The sequence below is a fragment of the Salvelinus sp. IW2-2015 genome, linkage group LG35, assembly GCF_002910315.2.
Source record: "Salvelinus sp. IW2-2015 linkage group LG35, ASM291031v2, whole genome shotgun sequence".
Classification (NCBI taxonomy): Eukaryota; Metazoa; Chordata; class Actinopteri; order Salmoniformes; family Salmonidae; genus Salvelinus; species Salvelinus sp. IW2-2015.
The window spans coordinates 2,502,923-2,519,747 of NC_036874.1; the positions used below are offsets into that span (position 1 = coordinate 2,502,923).

Below are 16,825 nucleotides of genomic sequence, written 5' to 3' on the forward strand. Positions count from 1 at the left end.
TTAGGCTAATTGACATATTATTTGAGTAATTTGGAGGTGTTACTGTGGATTGTATTTCTAAGGGCCAACCATTCATCAGTTGCCTTTTTGTTGGACCATCATGGGAAAATCAAAAGAAATAGCCAAGACCTCCAGAAAAAAATTGTAGACCATCCACAGTCTGGTTCATCCTTGGGAGCAATTTCCAAACGCTTGAAGGTACCACGTCATTCGGTATAACACCATGGGACCACGCAGCCGTCATACGCTCAGGAAGGAGACTCGTTCTGTGCGCCAAGATTAAGTGTACTTTTGGTGCGAAAAGTGGCAAATCAATCTCGAACAACAGCAAAGGACCCTGTGAAGATGCTGGAGGAACGGGTACAAAGGTAATCTATTTCCACAGTAAAAACGCGTCTCTATATCGAACATTAAACGAAAGGCCGCCTCAGCAAGGAAGAAGCTACTGCTCCAAAACTGCCATAAAAAAGCCAGACTACGGTTTGCAACTAGCACGTGGGACAAAGATCGTTACCTTTTTGGAAAAATGTCCTCTGGTCTTGATGAAACAAAAAAATTAGAACTGTTTGCCATAATGACCATTGTTATGTTTTGGCAGGAAAAGGGGAAGGCTTGCAAGCCGAAGAACACCATACCAACCATGAGCACAGGCGTGGCAGCATCATGTTGTGATCTCCTGTGTAAGCAAGGAGGCCTACAAACCTTACTCAGTTACACCAGCTCTGTCAGGAGAAATGGGCCAAAATTCACCCAACTTTTTGTGGAAAGATACCTGGAACGTTTGACCCAAGTTACACACATTAAAGGCAATGCTACCAAATACTAATTGAGTGTATGTAAACTTTTGACCCACTGGGAATGTGGTGAGAAAAATATAAGCTGAAATAAATCATTCTCTCTACTATTATTCTGACATTTCACATTCTTAAAATAAAGTGGTGCTACTAACTGACCTAKGACAGGGAATTTGCAAGATGCAGTAGATGGTATAGAATACAGTATATACATATGAGATGATTAATGTAGGATATGTAGACGTTATTTAAGTGACTGACGAGTGATACCTTTTTATTACATTTACCAAAGTGGCCAGAGATTTGAGTCTATGTTGGCAGCATCCACTCTGTTAGTGATGACTATTTAAGTCTGATGGCCTTGACATAGAAGCTGTTTTTCAGTCTCTTGGTCCCAGCTTTCATGCACCTGTACTGACTTTGCCTTCTGGATGGTAGCGGGGATAAACAGGCAGTGGCTCAGGTGGTTGTTGTCCTTGATCTTTTTTTCCTTCCTATGACATCGGGTGGTGTAGGTGTCCTGGAGGGCAGGTAGTTTGTCCCCGGGTGATGCGTTGGCCAGACCACACTACCCTCTGGAGAGCCTTGCGGTTGTGAGCGGAGCAGTTGCCATACCAGGCGGTGGTACAGCCCGACAGGATGCTCTCGATTGTGCATCTGTAAAAGTTTGTGAGTGTTTTTGGTGACAAGACACATTTTTTCAGCCTCCTGAGGTTGAAGAGGCACTGTTGCGCCTTTTTCACCACGCTGTCTGTGTGGGTGGACCATTTCAGTTTGTCAGTGATGTGTACGCCGAGGATCTTAACTTTCCAACTTCTCCACTGCTGTCCCGTCAATGTGTTTGGGGGGTGCTCCCTCTGCTGTTTCCTGAATACCACTATCATCGCCATTGTTTTGTTGACGTTGAGTGAGGTTATTTTCCTGACACCACACTCACTTTGTCATTATGGGGTATTMAAATCATTTTTGAATAAATGTACTCCGTTTTGAATTCAGGCTGTAACACAACACAATTTGGAATAAGTCAAGGGTTATGAATACTTTCTGAAGGCACTGTATATTTTCCACCTTAGTATCGGGGAATGATGTCATAGTCCTGATTTGTGCTTTGTCATTTCCTCAGTTACCAATTTAGGATTTCCTGTGTGAATCCTCTTGAGTATTTGTATTTATTATGCCAGCAGCTTCTTTTCCTGGTGTCCATCCAAATTAAAGCAGTTTTATACAATTAAAAAACATGKCATAAAATTTCACAACAGATACACATTAAGTGTGTGCCCTCAGGCCACTACTCTACTACCACATATCTACAACACATGATCCATGTGTACGTGTGTGTGTCTGTGTGTGTATAGTGCGTATGTTATCGTGTGTGTATGCCTGTGTGTGTGTCTTCACAGTCCCCGTTGTTCCTTAAGGTGCATTTTAAAGTCTGATTTTACAGCTTGCATAAGTTACTTGATTTAAATTGCGCTTCAAGAAAGGTTTTCTAGAAACGAAGCAAGAGAACATGAGTGATTCCACTATTATAACCACCACCAACTCTGTTCTGGCCAGTAATMCATATTCCTCTACCGACTGGCATAATTGTTCACAGAAGATCTATTTGTACATGTGGAGATGCATTTCATCCATAAACAAGGTGGATCCCCAAATGTAAGGGCACAACAGCWATATTCTGATCTTAGAATTCCAGAGATCCCAAGATTGAGCTGAGGGTCAGGTCAGGTGAGGTCAGTGTGACCGGTCCTTTTCCAGACAGGATCAGTGTCAGCAGTGGAGTGTGATTATGGGAGAATGTGGCTGTTTCGGTCAGATCAGAGCACACAATGTCCTCTTTCCCTCGCTCTCTATCTGGTAGTGAGTGAAAGGTGTGGGTCGGAGTGGAAGTGAGCAGTACAGGGACACCCAGGTAGGAATTCAACAAGGGAGTCTCCGACAGTCTGCGGTCTTATCTCCTGACTGTCCTGTGGAATGGCCCGTTAACCCTGCCTACTGCAGTCTCTCACACATGACCAGTAGAGCAGGTTGGTTATTAAATGAACCGAGTCACCTAGTAACGTCAGCAGGTCAGTTCCACATCGTGTGAATTCTCTCTCCCTGGACACCAACTCAGCACAATGTGGTGATGTTATTGTACTAGAACAAAATAACCTCTACAATATCCATAGTAGTGACACTTGTCATGACCATTTTCTACCACTTATCTGTAATCTAATGTTATGGGTTATTATATTGTCAAAGTTCCATAACATAACATGGACTATTAGAATGCTCATTGTCATAAACAAAGCATCGCTATATCATGACTTTATTATAACACTACATTTTCAATTTAAGTTAGTTACTAGCCTGAGAAGGTTAGTGTAGTCATGTTTGTGAAATTTACATTAAATATGCTTTCACAAATGCATTACACTTTCATAAATAGATCACTTAATTTGTGAATTTTAAGCCATTTCAGATCTCGCGCTCTCTCGCGCTCTCACGCTCTCTCTCACACTCTCACGCTCCTCTCTTTCTTACAATGTATTTGTCATGTAGTTTTAGGCTGATGAGATATTTCAATCAACAGGTTTCMAAAGTTCTGGTGGAGCTGACATTAAAAAGGTGCTACCTAGATAATGATTGAAGGTTTAAATAACAACCATTGAGTCCTGGTTAATGTTTAAACAGATGGAATGCCTGTCTATTTAAAGCGCAGTTGCTCTGCTCAGTTATATTGTGTAGGCCGAATCAGACTACTCATTGATTTGGTTTAACTTTCATTCCCACTCTCTAAAGCCACATCTTGTAATGTACAATACAATAAGAAAAACACAGAGAGGATGCACATATGTATGTTTACATTACAAACATCAAATGGTTGTGTGTGAAAAGGAGCTTGTCAGTGCTAGCTATTTCTCTGGACCACGCCTCTCAGTACAGAACACCTCATTACCCATCAGTCTAACTGGTTTGACTAATATGCTGCTACCCTGCTGTATGCCTAGCAGTCCGACTATACCTTATTGTTTAGTTAATACCATTAGKTCTCCAGATGTCCCCTCGTGCTTGTAGTGGTCACATYCAGTGCCTTCAGAAAGTATTCACACCCTTTGACTTTTTCAAAAAGATAAATKGTTTTACAGCCTGAATTTAAAATGGATTCACTTAGATTTTTTTGTCACTGGCCTATACACAATAAGTAGAAATATGTTTTTAGAAATGTTTACTAATAAATATGAAATTAAAAGCTAAAGTGTCCTGAGCAATAAATATTCAACCCCTTTGTTGATGCAACCTAAAGTTTAGGAATATGACTTCTACCTTACCTGTCACCCTAGACCCAGTTCAATTTGCTTACCGCCCAATAGGTCCACAGACGATGCAATCGCCTTCACACTGCACACTGCCTTATCCCATCTGGGCAAGAGGAATACCTATGTAAGAATTCTGTTAATTGACTACAGCTCAGCATTCACCACCATAGTACCCTCCAAGCTCATCATTAAGCTTGAGGCCCTGGGTCTCAACGCCGTCCTGGTTACTTGGTCCTGGACTTTGACGGCCGTCCCCAGTGGTGAAGTAGGAAACACATCTCCACTTCGCTGATCCTCAACACTGGGTCCCACAAGGGTGTGTGCTCAGCCCCCTGCTGTACTCCCTGTTCACCCATGACTGCGTGACTATGCACGCCTCCAACTCAATCATCATTTATGAACATTTGAACATCTTGGCCATGTTCTGTTATAATCTCCACCCGGCACAGCCAGAAGAGGACTGGCCACCCCTCATAGCCTGGTTCCTCTCTAGGTTTCTTCCTAGGTTTTTGCCTTTCTAGGGAGTTTTTCCTAGCCACCGTGCTTCTACACCTGCATTGCTTGCTGTTTGGTGTTTTAGGCTGGGTTTCTGTACAGCACTTTGAGATATCAGCTGATGTAAGAAGAGTTATATAAATAAATTGGATTTGATCAAGTTTGCAGATGACACAACAGTAGTAGACTTGATTACCAACAACAACGAGACAGCCTACAGGGAGGAGGTGAGGACTCTCGGATTGTGGTGTCAGGAAAATAACCTCTCACTCAACGTCAACAAAACAAAGGAGATGATCGTGGCCTTCAGGAAACAGCAGGAGGGAGCACCCCCCAACCACATCGACGGGACAGCAGTGGAGAAGGTGGGAAGTTTTAAGTTCCTCGGCGTACACATCACTGACAAACTGAAATGGTCCACCCACACAGACAGTGTGGTGAAGAAGGCGCAACAGCCTCTTCAACCTCAGGAGYCTGAAGAAATTTGGCTTGCCACCTAAAACCCTCACAAACTTTTACAGATGCACAATTGTGAGCATCCTGTCGGGCTGTATCACTGCCTGGTACGGCAACTGCCTGGTACGCCCATAACTGCAGGGCTCTCCAGAGGGTGGTGCGGTCTGCACAACGCATCACCGGGGGAAAACTACCTGCCCTCCAGGACACCTACACCACCCGATGTCACAGMAAGGCCAAAAAGATAATCAAGGACATCAACCACCCGAGCCACTGCCTGTTCACCCCACTACCATCCAGAAGGCGAGGTCAGTACAGGTGCATCAAAGCTGGGACCGAGAGCCTGAAAAACAGCTTCTATCTCAAGGCCATCAGACTGTTCAACAGCCATCACTAGCACAGAGAGGCTGCTGCCTACATACAGACTTGAAATCATTGGCCACTTTAATAAATGGAACACTAGTCACTTTAATAATGCCGCTTTAATAATGTTTTCATATCTTGCATTACTCATCTCATATGTATATACTGTATTCTATACTATCTATTGCATCTTAGCTTATGGTGCTCTGTCATTGCTCATCCATATATTTATATATTCTTATTCCATTCCTTTACTTATATTTGTGTGTGGAATTGTTAGATATTACTTGTTAGATATTGCTGCACTGTCGGAACTAGAAGTACAAGCATTTCGCAACACTCGCAATAACATCTGCTAACCGTGTGTGTGACCAATAACATTTGATTTGATTTGAATTCAAATTTGCTTAAGTCACAAATTGCATGGATTCACTCTGTGCAATAGTGTTTAACATGATTTTTGAATGACTACCTAATTTCACTACCTCACACATACAGATAATTGTAAGGTCGAGCAGTGAATTTGAAATTCAACCACAAAGACCAGGGAGGCTTTCCAATGCCTCGCAAAGAAGGGCACCTATTGGTAGATGGGTGTAAAAAAACGTGGGGAGAAAAAAAGCATACATTGAATATCCCTTTGACCATACTGAAGTTATTAATTACACTTTGAATGGTGTATAAACACCCATTCCCAACAAATATACAGGCGTCCTTCCTAACTCAGTTGCCGGAGATGGAGGAAACCGCTCAGGGATGTCACCATGAGGCCAATGGTGACTTTAAAACAGTTAGAGTTGAATGGCTGTGATAGGAAACAACTGGGGATTGGTCAACCACATTGTAGTTACTCCACAATACTAACCTAAATGACTGTGAAAAGAATGAAGCCTGTACAAAATAAAATAATTCCTAAACATGCATCCTTTTTGTAGTGAATACAAAGTGCTATGTTTAGGGCAAATCCAATACAACACATTACTGAGTACCACTCGCCAGATTTTCAAACATAGTGGTGGCTGCGTCGTGTTATGGGTGAGTGTCCGAGTTCTAACTTAAATCTTCTTGAAATTCTATGGCAAGACTTAAATGGTTGTCTAGCAATGTTCAACAAGCAATTTTGAAAAAGATTCATAGCTGTAACTGCTGCCAAAGGGGATTCTAATATGTATTGACTCAGGGGTTTGAATACTTATGTAAATTCGATATTTGTTTTTCGTTTTCATAAATTTGCAAAAATTTTGAAAAACATTTTGTCATTGTGGTCTTTTGTGTGTAGATGGGTGAGACAAATGTATGTAATCAATGTTGAATTCAGGCTGTAACACAACAATGTGGAATAAGTCAGGGGGTGTGAATACTTTCTGAAGCCACTGTATTTTACTTTTTGTGGTGTTAAAAAAAAAAAAAAATTACAGGCATAATACTGTGACAGGCTTTTGCAATGTTTTTGATTTGTTTTCCTCTGTTCTGTTTATACTGTCAGTGAAAGTTGTGTTTGTATGTGTCCACTGCATTCAACACCATTTCCTGTGTAATCATATGACACTACTGAGGCCTGTAGCTGGAAAGACATCAGCACAGTTCACATGGATCTAATTGGAGGGAGTAGTATTTTTGTTTGAGGGCAGAGAGATGGAGGCAGGGGATATGACGAAAAGCATGTAATGGTTTTATTAGGCTGTGATCAGGGTGACTGATGGAGAGAGCGACCCCCGAGCGCTCACTGACCCCATCCTTAATGATTCCCTTAATTCCAGACCGTGATTGCTGTTAGAAATTCCAATTAGGAGGCATGTGTGAGAGCCAGAGCGTGGTAAGAATGGCCTTTAATTGCGATGAGTTATCATCTAGACCAGTGTAATTGAGCCCCCATCTTAAGGGGCGGCACTTCTGACAAATTGATTTAATACCGAAGCGATTCTCCCGTCCCTAATGGTGGATCGGGTCCTTCTCTCCACGCTGGGCCACAGGCGCAGAGGCAATTGTGTGCGGTGATTACTATCTGCTCTGTAATCGCTCTCTGCCGTCTGCGTGCGCAAGAGGACTCGGACACACCCTGGACCCAGGGCAGGGCACATAGATCTTAGCCTATGCCCCAGGTAGCCCTGAACTTACCCATCATACTGAAGTACTGTAGGGAGAGAGAGAGAGAGAGGGCTGATATGGAGAGTCACTATATGACATATATTAAAATTAATGGTCACATACACATATTTAACAGATGTAAGTGCTTGTGTTCCTAACTCCAACCGTGCAGTAATATAAAACAATTCACAACAATACAAAGAAATCTAAAAGTAAAAGAATGGAATTTAAAATATATAAATATTAGGACGAGCAATGTCGGTGTGGCATTGACTAAAATACAGTAGAATAGAATAAAGTGTATACACTAGAGGTCGACCGATTTAATCGGAATGYCCGATTTTAATTCAGCCGATTTCACGTTTTCATAACAATCGGAAATCGGTCATTTTGAACACCGAGTTAGATCCATTTGTGAACTGTGCTGATGTCTTTCCAGCTACAGGCCTCAGTAGTGTCATATGATTACACCTTTATTTAACTAGGCAAGTCAGTTATGAARACATTCTTATTTTCAATGACGGCCTAGGAACGGTGGGTTAACTGCCTTGTTCAGGGGCAGAACGACAGATTTTTTACCTTGTCAGCTCAGGGATTCAATCTTGCAACCTTACACTTAACTAGTCCAACGCTCTAACCACCTGCCTCACGAGGACGCGAATGCAGTAAGAAGCCAAGGTAAGTTGCTAGCTAGCATTAAACTTATCTTATAAAAAAACAATCAATCAATCATAATCAATAGTTATAACTACACATGGTTGATGATATTACTAGTTAATCTAGCGTGTCATGCGTTGCATATAATCGATGCGGTGCGCATTCGCGAAAAAGGACTCGTTGCTCCAACGTGTACCTAACCATAAACATCAATGCCTTTCTTAAAATCAATACACAGAAGTATATATTTTTAAACCTGCATATTTAGCTAAAAGAAATCCAGGTTAGCAGGCAATATTAACCTGGTGAAATTGTCACTTCTCTTGCGTTCATTGCACACAGAGTCAGGGTATATGCAACAGTTTGGGCCGCCTGGCTCATTGCGAACTAATTTGCCAGAATTTTACGTAATTATGACATAACATTGAAGGTTGTGCAATGTAACAGGAATATTTAGACTTATGGATGCCACCCGTTAGATAAAATACGGAACGGTTCCGTATTTCACTGAAAMAATAAATGTTTTGTTTTCGAGATGATAGTTTCCGGATTCGACCATATTAATGACCTAAGGCTCGTATTTCTGTGTGTTATTATGTTTAAGTCTATGATTTGATAGAGCAGTCTGACTGAGCGATGGTAGGTAACGGCAGGCTCGTAAGCATTCATCCAAACAGCACTTTAGTGCGTTTTGCCAGCAGCTCTTCGCAATGCTTCAAGTATTGCGCTGTTTATGACTTCAAGCCTATCAACTCCCGAGATTAGGCTGGTGTAACCGATGTGAAATGGCTAGTTAGCGGGGTACGCACTAATAGCGTTTCAAACGTCACTCGCTCTGAGACTTGGAGTAGTTGTTCCCCTCGCTCAGCATGGGTAACGCTGTTTCGAGGGTGGCTGTTGTCGATGTGTTCCTGGTTCAAGCCCAGGTAGCGGCGAGGAGAAGGATGGAAGCTATACTGTTACACTGGCAATACTAAAGTGCCTATAAGAACATCCAATAGTCAAAGGTATATGAAATACAAATCGTATGGAGAGAAATAGTCCTATAATAACTACATCCTAAAACTTCTTACCTGGGAATATTGAAGACTCATGTTAAAAGGAACCACCAGCTTTCATATGTTCTGAGCAAGGAACTTAAACGTTAGCTTTCTTACATGGCACATATTGCACTTTTACTTTCTTCTCCAACACTTTGTTTTTGCTTTATTTAAACCAAATTGAACATGTTTCATTATTTATTTGAGGCTAAATTGATTTTATTGATGTATCATATTAAGTTAAAATAAGGGTTCATTCAGTATTGTTGTAATTGTCATTATTACAAATAAAAATAAAGAATCGACCGATTTTAATCGGTATCGGCAATTTTGGTCCTCCAATAATCGGTATCGGCGTTGAAAAATCATTATTGGTCGACCTCTAGTATACACAGTGCCTTCGGAAGTAGTCAGACCCCTCATTCTATAATGTATTAAATAGTTTTTTTCCCCACATCAATCAATAACCAACACACAATTTATTACAAATAAAAAAACAAATCTCACATTTACATAAGTATTCAGACCCTTAACTCAGTTTTTTCTTGAAGCACCTTTGGCAGTGATTACAGCCTCAACTCTTCTTGGGTATGACGCTACAAGCTTGGCACACCTGTATTTGGGGAGTTTCTCCCATTCATCTCTGCAGATCCTCTCAAGCTCTGTCAGGTTTGGAGGGGGGGGGGGGCGTTGCTGCACAGCTATTTTCAGGTCTCTCCAGAGATGTTCGATCAGGTTCTGGGCCACTCAAGGACATTCAGAGACTTGTCCCGAAGCCACTCCTGCGTTGTCTTGGCTGTGTGTTTAGGGTCGTTGTCCTGTTGGAAGGTGAACCATCACCTCAGTCTGAGATCTTGAGCGCTCTGGAGCAGGTTTTCATTAAGTATCTCTCTGTACGTTGCTCATTTCATCTTTGCCTTGATCCCAACTAGTCTCTCAGTCCCTGCTGCTGAAAAACATCCCCACAGCATGATTCTGCCACCACCTTGCTTCACCGTAGGGATGGTGCCAGGTTTCCTCCAGACGTGACGCTTGGCATTCAGGCCAAAGAGTTTAATCTTGGTTTCATCAGACCAGAGAATCTTGTTTTTCATGGTCTGAGATTCTTTAGGTGCCTTTTGGCAAACACCAAGCGGGCATATGCCTTTTACTGAGTTGCTTAATTCTGACCACTCTACCATAAAGGCCTGATTTGGTGGAGTGCTGCAGAGATGGTTGTCCTTCTGGAAGGTTCTCCCATCTCCACAGTGGAACTCTGGAGCTCTGTCAGTGACCATCGGGTACTTGGTCACCTCCCTGTCCAAAGCCCTTCTCCCCCGATTGCTCAGTTTGGCCAGGCGGCCAGCTCTAGGAAGAGTCTTGGTGGTTTCTAACTTCTTCCATTTAAGAGTGATGGAGGCCACTGTGTTCTTAGGGACCTTCAATGCTGCAGAAATGTTTTGGTACCCTTCCCCAGATCTGTGCCCCGACGCAATCCTGTCTAGGGGATCTACGAACAATTCCTTCAACCTCATGGCTTGGTTTTTGCTCTGACATGCACTATCAACTGTGGGTCATTATATAGAAAGTTGTGTATCTTTCAAAATGTTGTCCAATCAATTGATTTTACCACAGGTGGACTCTAATCAAGTTGTAGAAACATCTCAAGGATGATCAATGGAAACAGGATGTACATTAACTCAATTTTGAGTCTCATAGCAAAGGGTCTGAATATAGGTATTTCTGTTTCTTATTTTAATAGATTTGCAAAATGTTCTTGCTTTGTCATTATGAGGCATTGTGTGTAGATTGCTGAGGATTTTTTAAATCCATTTTAGAATAAGGCAGTAATGTAACAATGTGGAAAAAGTCGAGGGGTCTGAATACTTTCAGAAGGCACTGTACATATGAAATGAGTAAAGCAGTATGTAAACATTATTAAAGTTACCAGTGTTTACATGTCTATGTGTATATAGGGCAGCAGCCTCTAAAGTACAGGGCTGAGTAACCGGGTAGTAGCCAGCTAGTGATGTCTGATGGCCTTTAAGATAGACGCTGTTTTTCAGTRTCTCGGTCCTAGCTTTGATGCACCTCGCCTTCTGGATGATAGCGAGGTGAACAGGCCGTGGCTCGGGTGGTTGTTGTCCTGGAGGATCTTTTTGGACTTCCTGTGACATCAGGTGCTGTAGGTGTCCTGGAGGGCAGGTAGTTTCCCCCCGGTGATGCGTTGTGCAGACTGCACCACCCTCTGGAGAGCCCTGCGGTTGTGGGCGGTGTAGTTGCCGTACCAGGCAGTGATACAGCCCGATAGGATTCTCTCAATTGTGCATCTGTAAAACTTTGTGGGTCTTAGGGGCTGTTGCGCCTTCACCACACTGTCTGTGTGGGTGGACCATTTCAGATTGTCAGTGATGTGTACGCCGAGAAACTTAAAGCTTTTCACCTTCTCCGCTGCTGTCCCGTCGATGTGGATAGGGATGTGCTCCCTCTGCTGTTTCCTGAAGTCCACAATCAGCTCCTTCGTTTTGTTGACGTTTAGTGACATGGTGAGGCAGTGGCTAGGGAGTAGTATTGTTGTTGATGTCACCAAGTACTTGCTCACAGTTGGCTGTTCCTTAGAGAAGGTGAAGCACATACAGAGCGCCATGGAAGTCTTCTCTGCAGTGCAACGTGTGTGCTCTCAGGTCACTAAACTGGTTGGGCCTGTTTTGACGTCAGGATTCGTTCTGAGCCTGTTTAAACTTGTCAGTGATTCTCCCTAAACAAAAACATGGAAGGTAATGTAAAACAGACACGTTATTGTTATGGTGTGAATCAGTGTTAGCCGTCTTTGCAATTCACCGTCAGTCTAATACAGGGTGATGATCCAGATGGCGGTCAGTTTCACAAACAACGCAATTGTCTGTCTTTCCCCTGCTGACCTACACACACCACACATCTGACTACTACACCGATAGACACACACTGAACTTTCCATGGCAGCACCTCAAGGACATCTCCCCCTCTGTCTCTCTGTGCTCATCTCTTTTTAAATAAGGTTTTAGCCTCCAATGTGAAATGAGAAGTATGGCAGAGGTTATACTAACGATACATAACCCTTCCTGATGAGAACAGTGAGTTGGATCAGTTCCTCTTTGGGATAATGCAGCTGCGGTTGCTTCTTGATTTTAGTTGCCGAGCCACAGAATTTTAGCTTTCATTTAGTTTTTTGTTACTGTTCGAATGTTGACGATGGGAACTTTCTGATGCCAYGATCAGTAGAATTGGCACTTTGTTTCTAGTTTCTTTGTTGATGTCACAGGCTTTTCCTTTGTAGCTTTTTACAAGTCCACTGTCATTACTTTCATCTCGTATGGTAAGACTTGAGTCTGGAGGTGGCTATTGCTACTGTCTTGTACTTAGTTTCAGGATGATTTTAGGAGGAGACTGAACACTATGATCTCCTAACAATCTCCATGTCCTCCAAGTTAGGTGACTCACACACTACACTGGATATGTTATTGTACTCCTACGTCTTGAGTATTAGTAATCTCATCATATAACTGTAGGTAAGAAATTAACTTATCTCCCTCTTTTTATGTCTCTGTCTCTGTCTACCTAGGGGCAGAACGGGCGGCATGAGCAGGTCACCTTCCTGGATAACAAAGAGAAGATGGCATCGAAGAAGAAGASTGGAGTGATAGTGGGAGTCCTCATCGCTCTGCTTGTCTTGGCAGCCGTGGCAGGAATCCTCATCTGGCTCTTTGTTAGTGAGTACAACTTTACTATGTAGTCTGAGACTAATGCATGTAATAATCATAGACTGAGTGATAGTACCTAGTCTAACTGAAAATGCAAAGGATGCCCCAAAGTGGCTCAATAACTCCAACTGTACTAATGTTGCTAATTTCCAATCCTCTCAGTTTGGCCTMGAGTATTCTGGGAGGTTTGTTTCTTCTAATGTCTGAATATAAAATTGATACCTGAAATGTAAATAATGGCAAACAGCTTTTTATAATCTACCCGGAAAGACTTGGGTTTGAGTTGGCAACCCTAGCCAACTGCAATTGGCCAATCTAAACCTGCCATCTACAGAACACACCCAGGAGATTTCACATTCACAGGCGCTGCCTGACTGCTGCTTTGTGGGCCTAGACGTTTGATACAAATATCCTAAATAAGTGTGAAGTTTGGAAGTTTTAATTTGCCATTGATAACCTGTTTGACAGGCCTTAATTTGTTTAGTGTTAATAATTCAGGGGAGTAAAGTGGCGCGGTGCAGAGTAGACGGAACATCCTGACAGTCACACACACACTCTCACTCTACAGCCTGATCAAAGAGGCTTTTACTGAGAGATAATCAAAAGATTAACAAACTCCTAATTCTCCTAAATCCCTGTTCTCTTTTTATTTGCTCCAGCAGAGAATCATATTAACCATCTCTGGAAATGTATGAGGAGGCATTGGTGTTGCATGTACAATTTATCTAAATGACTTCCTCTTTCTCCCACTCTCTTTCCCTCACTCAGTCAAAGGCAGGGAGTCGGCGGCCACCATAAATATGAAGCGTGTCCCAGCTCAGCGGGTGTATAGCGGGCACATGAAACTGGACAACGTGCCCTACAACCAGAATCTGGAGGACCCCACCAGCACAGAGTTCCAAAAGCTGGCAGACGACCTGGAAGAGATAGTGAGTTTGACCCCGGTTTAGGCTCAGATACCATGTCCTGGTGATGTTCTGTTACAAAAACAATAAGCTCAATCGTTTTTTTTATGGTGACAGACAAAAGTGATGAGATGACAGACAGACATCAGTCATTTCCCATCATTTTCTTGCCTGCGTCAAAAGTTGAAATTAGTTGAACTTTTGATAGATAGGTTGATGACTGGCACAATACCCTTCTACCAAGTTAACCTCCACCCACAATACCCTTTAGGCCAGGTATTAAGTCAGGTGTCAGAGTTCAGAACTGACTGAGATTGTTTTTCTCTCTTGTTTGTTGTAGCTATCTGCCACAGCATGTTTTTCTCCTGGTGGAAGGAGATTGCTAAAGGCATATTTGTGGGGGTGGACTGGAAGAGAGAACATCATTTAGTTACTCTGTTATTTCCTCCAACAACATTTCCTTTCATTGGAGTTATGGAGATGTGTGTATCGCCACTTGGGAACATGACAATGATAAACTGCTATTGCTAAARCCCCGGTCAGTGTGGCATTGCTTTAGAATGTATGGCTGCATGAGTGACAATGTAAGGTAGGTGGTCTGAATGGAATTCTAGATGACTGTTCAATGAGCATTAATGTGACAACAGAACACACCCCCACCATTATTCTCTCTGCTCGGTACATTCAGTTCATCCTCTGGCCATGTATTGCAGATGCAGTAGAGCAAAGTGTCATTATATGTTGGTGATTGGGTCTACAGTATATACAACTGAACTAACAAAGCCAATCAGACACCAACACACTATTGGCTCCACTGGCAAGACTAAAGAATACACAGTTATTTTTATTTTTAAATTGAGGGAACAATGCACCTCTCTGTATGTTGGCGGTGCTGTGTGGTTGACTTGGTAGTCTGCTGTTACCTGCTGTAGAACATGGTATTTGTGCTTAGAAATTGCTTTGAATAAGGAAATCCACACTTAGGAGACACTGTGTCTCTCATCTGAGCTCTGCAAATGGCAATGGGATCACATTCTGCACTTCTGGGTTCAACTTCAGTGGATCACTCATTTTGCTCTCCTCTGAAATTGTTAATGGGCTTTCTCCATTGTGGTCCATTGAAAAGTCTCCAGCCCATTTCTCGGTTKTCAATGTGGTCTTATCAGAGTTGATACAGATGAAGATCGTTCACTACTCTCTTCAGTCTGTTTCAGGGAGCTGAGGTGAGTTCAGCTACTCTGCCTTTATAATGWACCTTTTGGATTTAACATTTACCAGCCTGATAATTACATGTCCTCTACATGCGTTCTTATTCACAGTCTGAACTGGAGTTTAACACATTAGTAACAACACATGCTAGGATTCGATATCCAGTTTCTTTCTACATTTCTTTCACATAACTGTAGCTGAAGACACTCGTCCTCCATGGGATCTCCAATGGAAACCCTGTTATTCATGGCATGCAGGCAGTTTGAATGCAAGCATACACACTTGTTCTCAGGGGCCTTATTGCAGCCGCAGACAAACTTTTCTTGGTATCGAACTGGCCAATACCTGGAGCACTCCCAACACCATGGTAACCTTGATCAATTAAACCATATATGGAGGATTCGGCTGAACTCTGAGGTCATGGCTCCCTATCTTCGCCATGGTAACAGCAAATGGGTTGTCASGTAACCTAATGAATGCTAATTTTTATGTTTGTCTTTTTTCACCAGCTTAAGATTAACTACAAACAAGTTGAGTTCCTCTCCAAGTACTACACCACATCTGTGGTGACRGCCTTCAGGTAGGAGAGCATTCTGGGATGTGGAGGTTCTGCATGTTGGTAATGTACAGTTGGCCATAAAGCTAGTCATGTGATCACTTTGTTTATTACATAATATGAATCTTTGAAAATGCTTATTGGATAAGTGTGATTTGGACAATGGAACGTCCATTGCAGCAACTCAAAACGCCAGCTGTTGTTGAGGAGAGGTTTGGTCAAACCTGCACTATAGAAACGTTGAAGTGCATAACTGAGTGATCAATGAAGGCCTCAGTCAGCATAGTTTGGTCTTCTTCCTTCAAGTCCCTCTCTCTCTCCAGTGAGGGGGTGCTGGCCTACTACTGGACCCAGTTTGACATCCCGGCAACGGACCTGGAGATGCTGCCAGAGTTCTCTGAGGAGCGGGTCCTGGAGGTACTGTGGAATGGCATCAGGGAGCAGGGCAAACGCTCCGGCCAGAGCCTCCGCATCAGCCAAGTCACTGCCTCACGTGAGTTAGTAGTTAGTACAACCCAGTCAAGACCAAACCAGGGGGTGTAGTCTCTGGGGCAGGGGGTTTATCTAGAGGCTTAGGGTTTAAACTAAGCAAGCAGTGACCAACCCTCCTCCTGGAGAGTTACCCTGAGTCCTGCAAGCTTCCACTTCAACCCAAATCCAAAACCTATCATTCTATTAATTGGCTGCTCACCAGGACCTTGATCAGCTGAATGAGGGGTAACAGAGTTGGTCACCAGGACCTTGATCAGCTGAATGAGGGGTAACAGGGTTGGATCAAAAGCCTGCGCACCCAGTAGCTCTCCAGATGCAGGGTTGGCCTCCCCTCAACTAAAGGGTCATGTTTAATGAAGAGAAATGTATTGTCTGAAGCAAGCCCCCTCTGTCATTTTCCATAAGCATTCATATCTGATCTGATTTCTGCCATTAATGGCTGTTCTATGCCAGCTAGATGTCTCTGACATGCCCTAATAAGATAACGTGGAGGTATAAGGGACGCCACTCTGTTTGTATTGTATCAGTGATTGGACACTTTATGTAGTTTGGGTCCTCTAATGACGTTACAGTAGTTGGCCCCTGGGCTGCCCTCTAGCTGCCTGGCTCTAGCCATTATCATTATTCTAGCTTCTGTCTACTTCACATTGCATTGCAAAAAGGTCACCCTATATGACTTAGTGGTTTTGCTCTCTTTAAAATGATTTKTGTTTATATGATTTGATGTGGCTGTCAGACGGTTAGACAGA

General features: G+C 42.8%; 1 protein-coding gene across 1 annotated transcript in view; it reads left to right on the top strand.

The window, feature by feature from the left end:
• The window catches only part of st14 (ST14 transmembrane serine protease matriptase), a 37,816-nt gene that overhangs the window by 7,051 nt on the left and 13,940 nt on the right, over window positions 1–16,825 (top strand). The window contains exons 2-5 of the mRNA XM_023980333.3: window positions 12,776–12,923; window positions 13,683–13,843; window positions 15,538–15,608; window positions 15,908–16,077. Coding sequence (XP_023836101.2) covers window positions 12,776–12,923; window positions 13,683–13,843; window positions 15,538–15,608; window positions 15,908–16,077 — 550 coding nt within the window. The remainder of the gene's footprint in view (window positions 1–12,775; window positions 12,924–13,682; window positions 13,844–15,537; window positions 15,609–15,907; window positions 16,078–16,825) is intronic.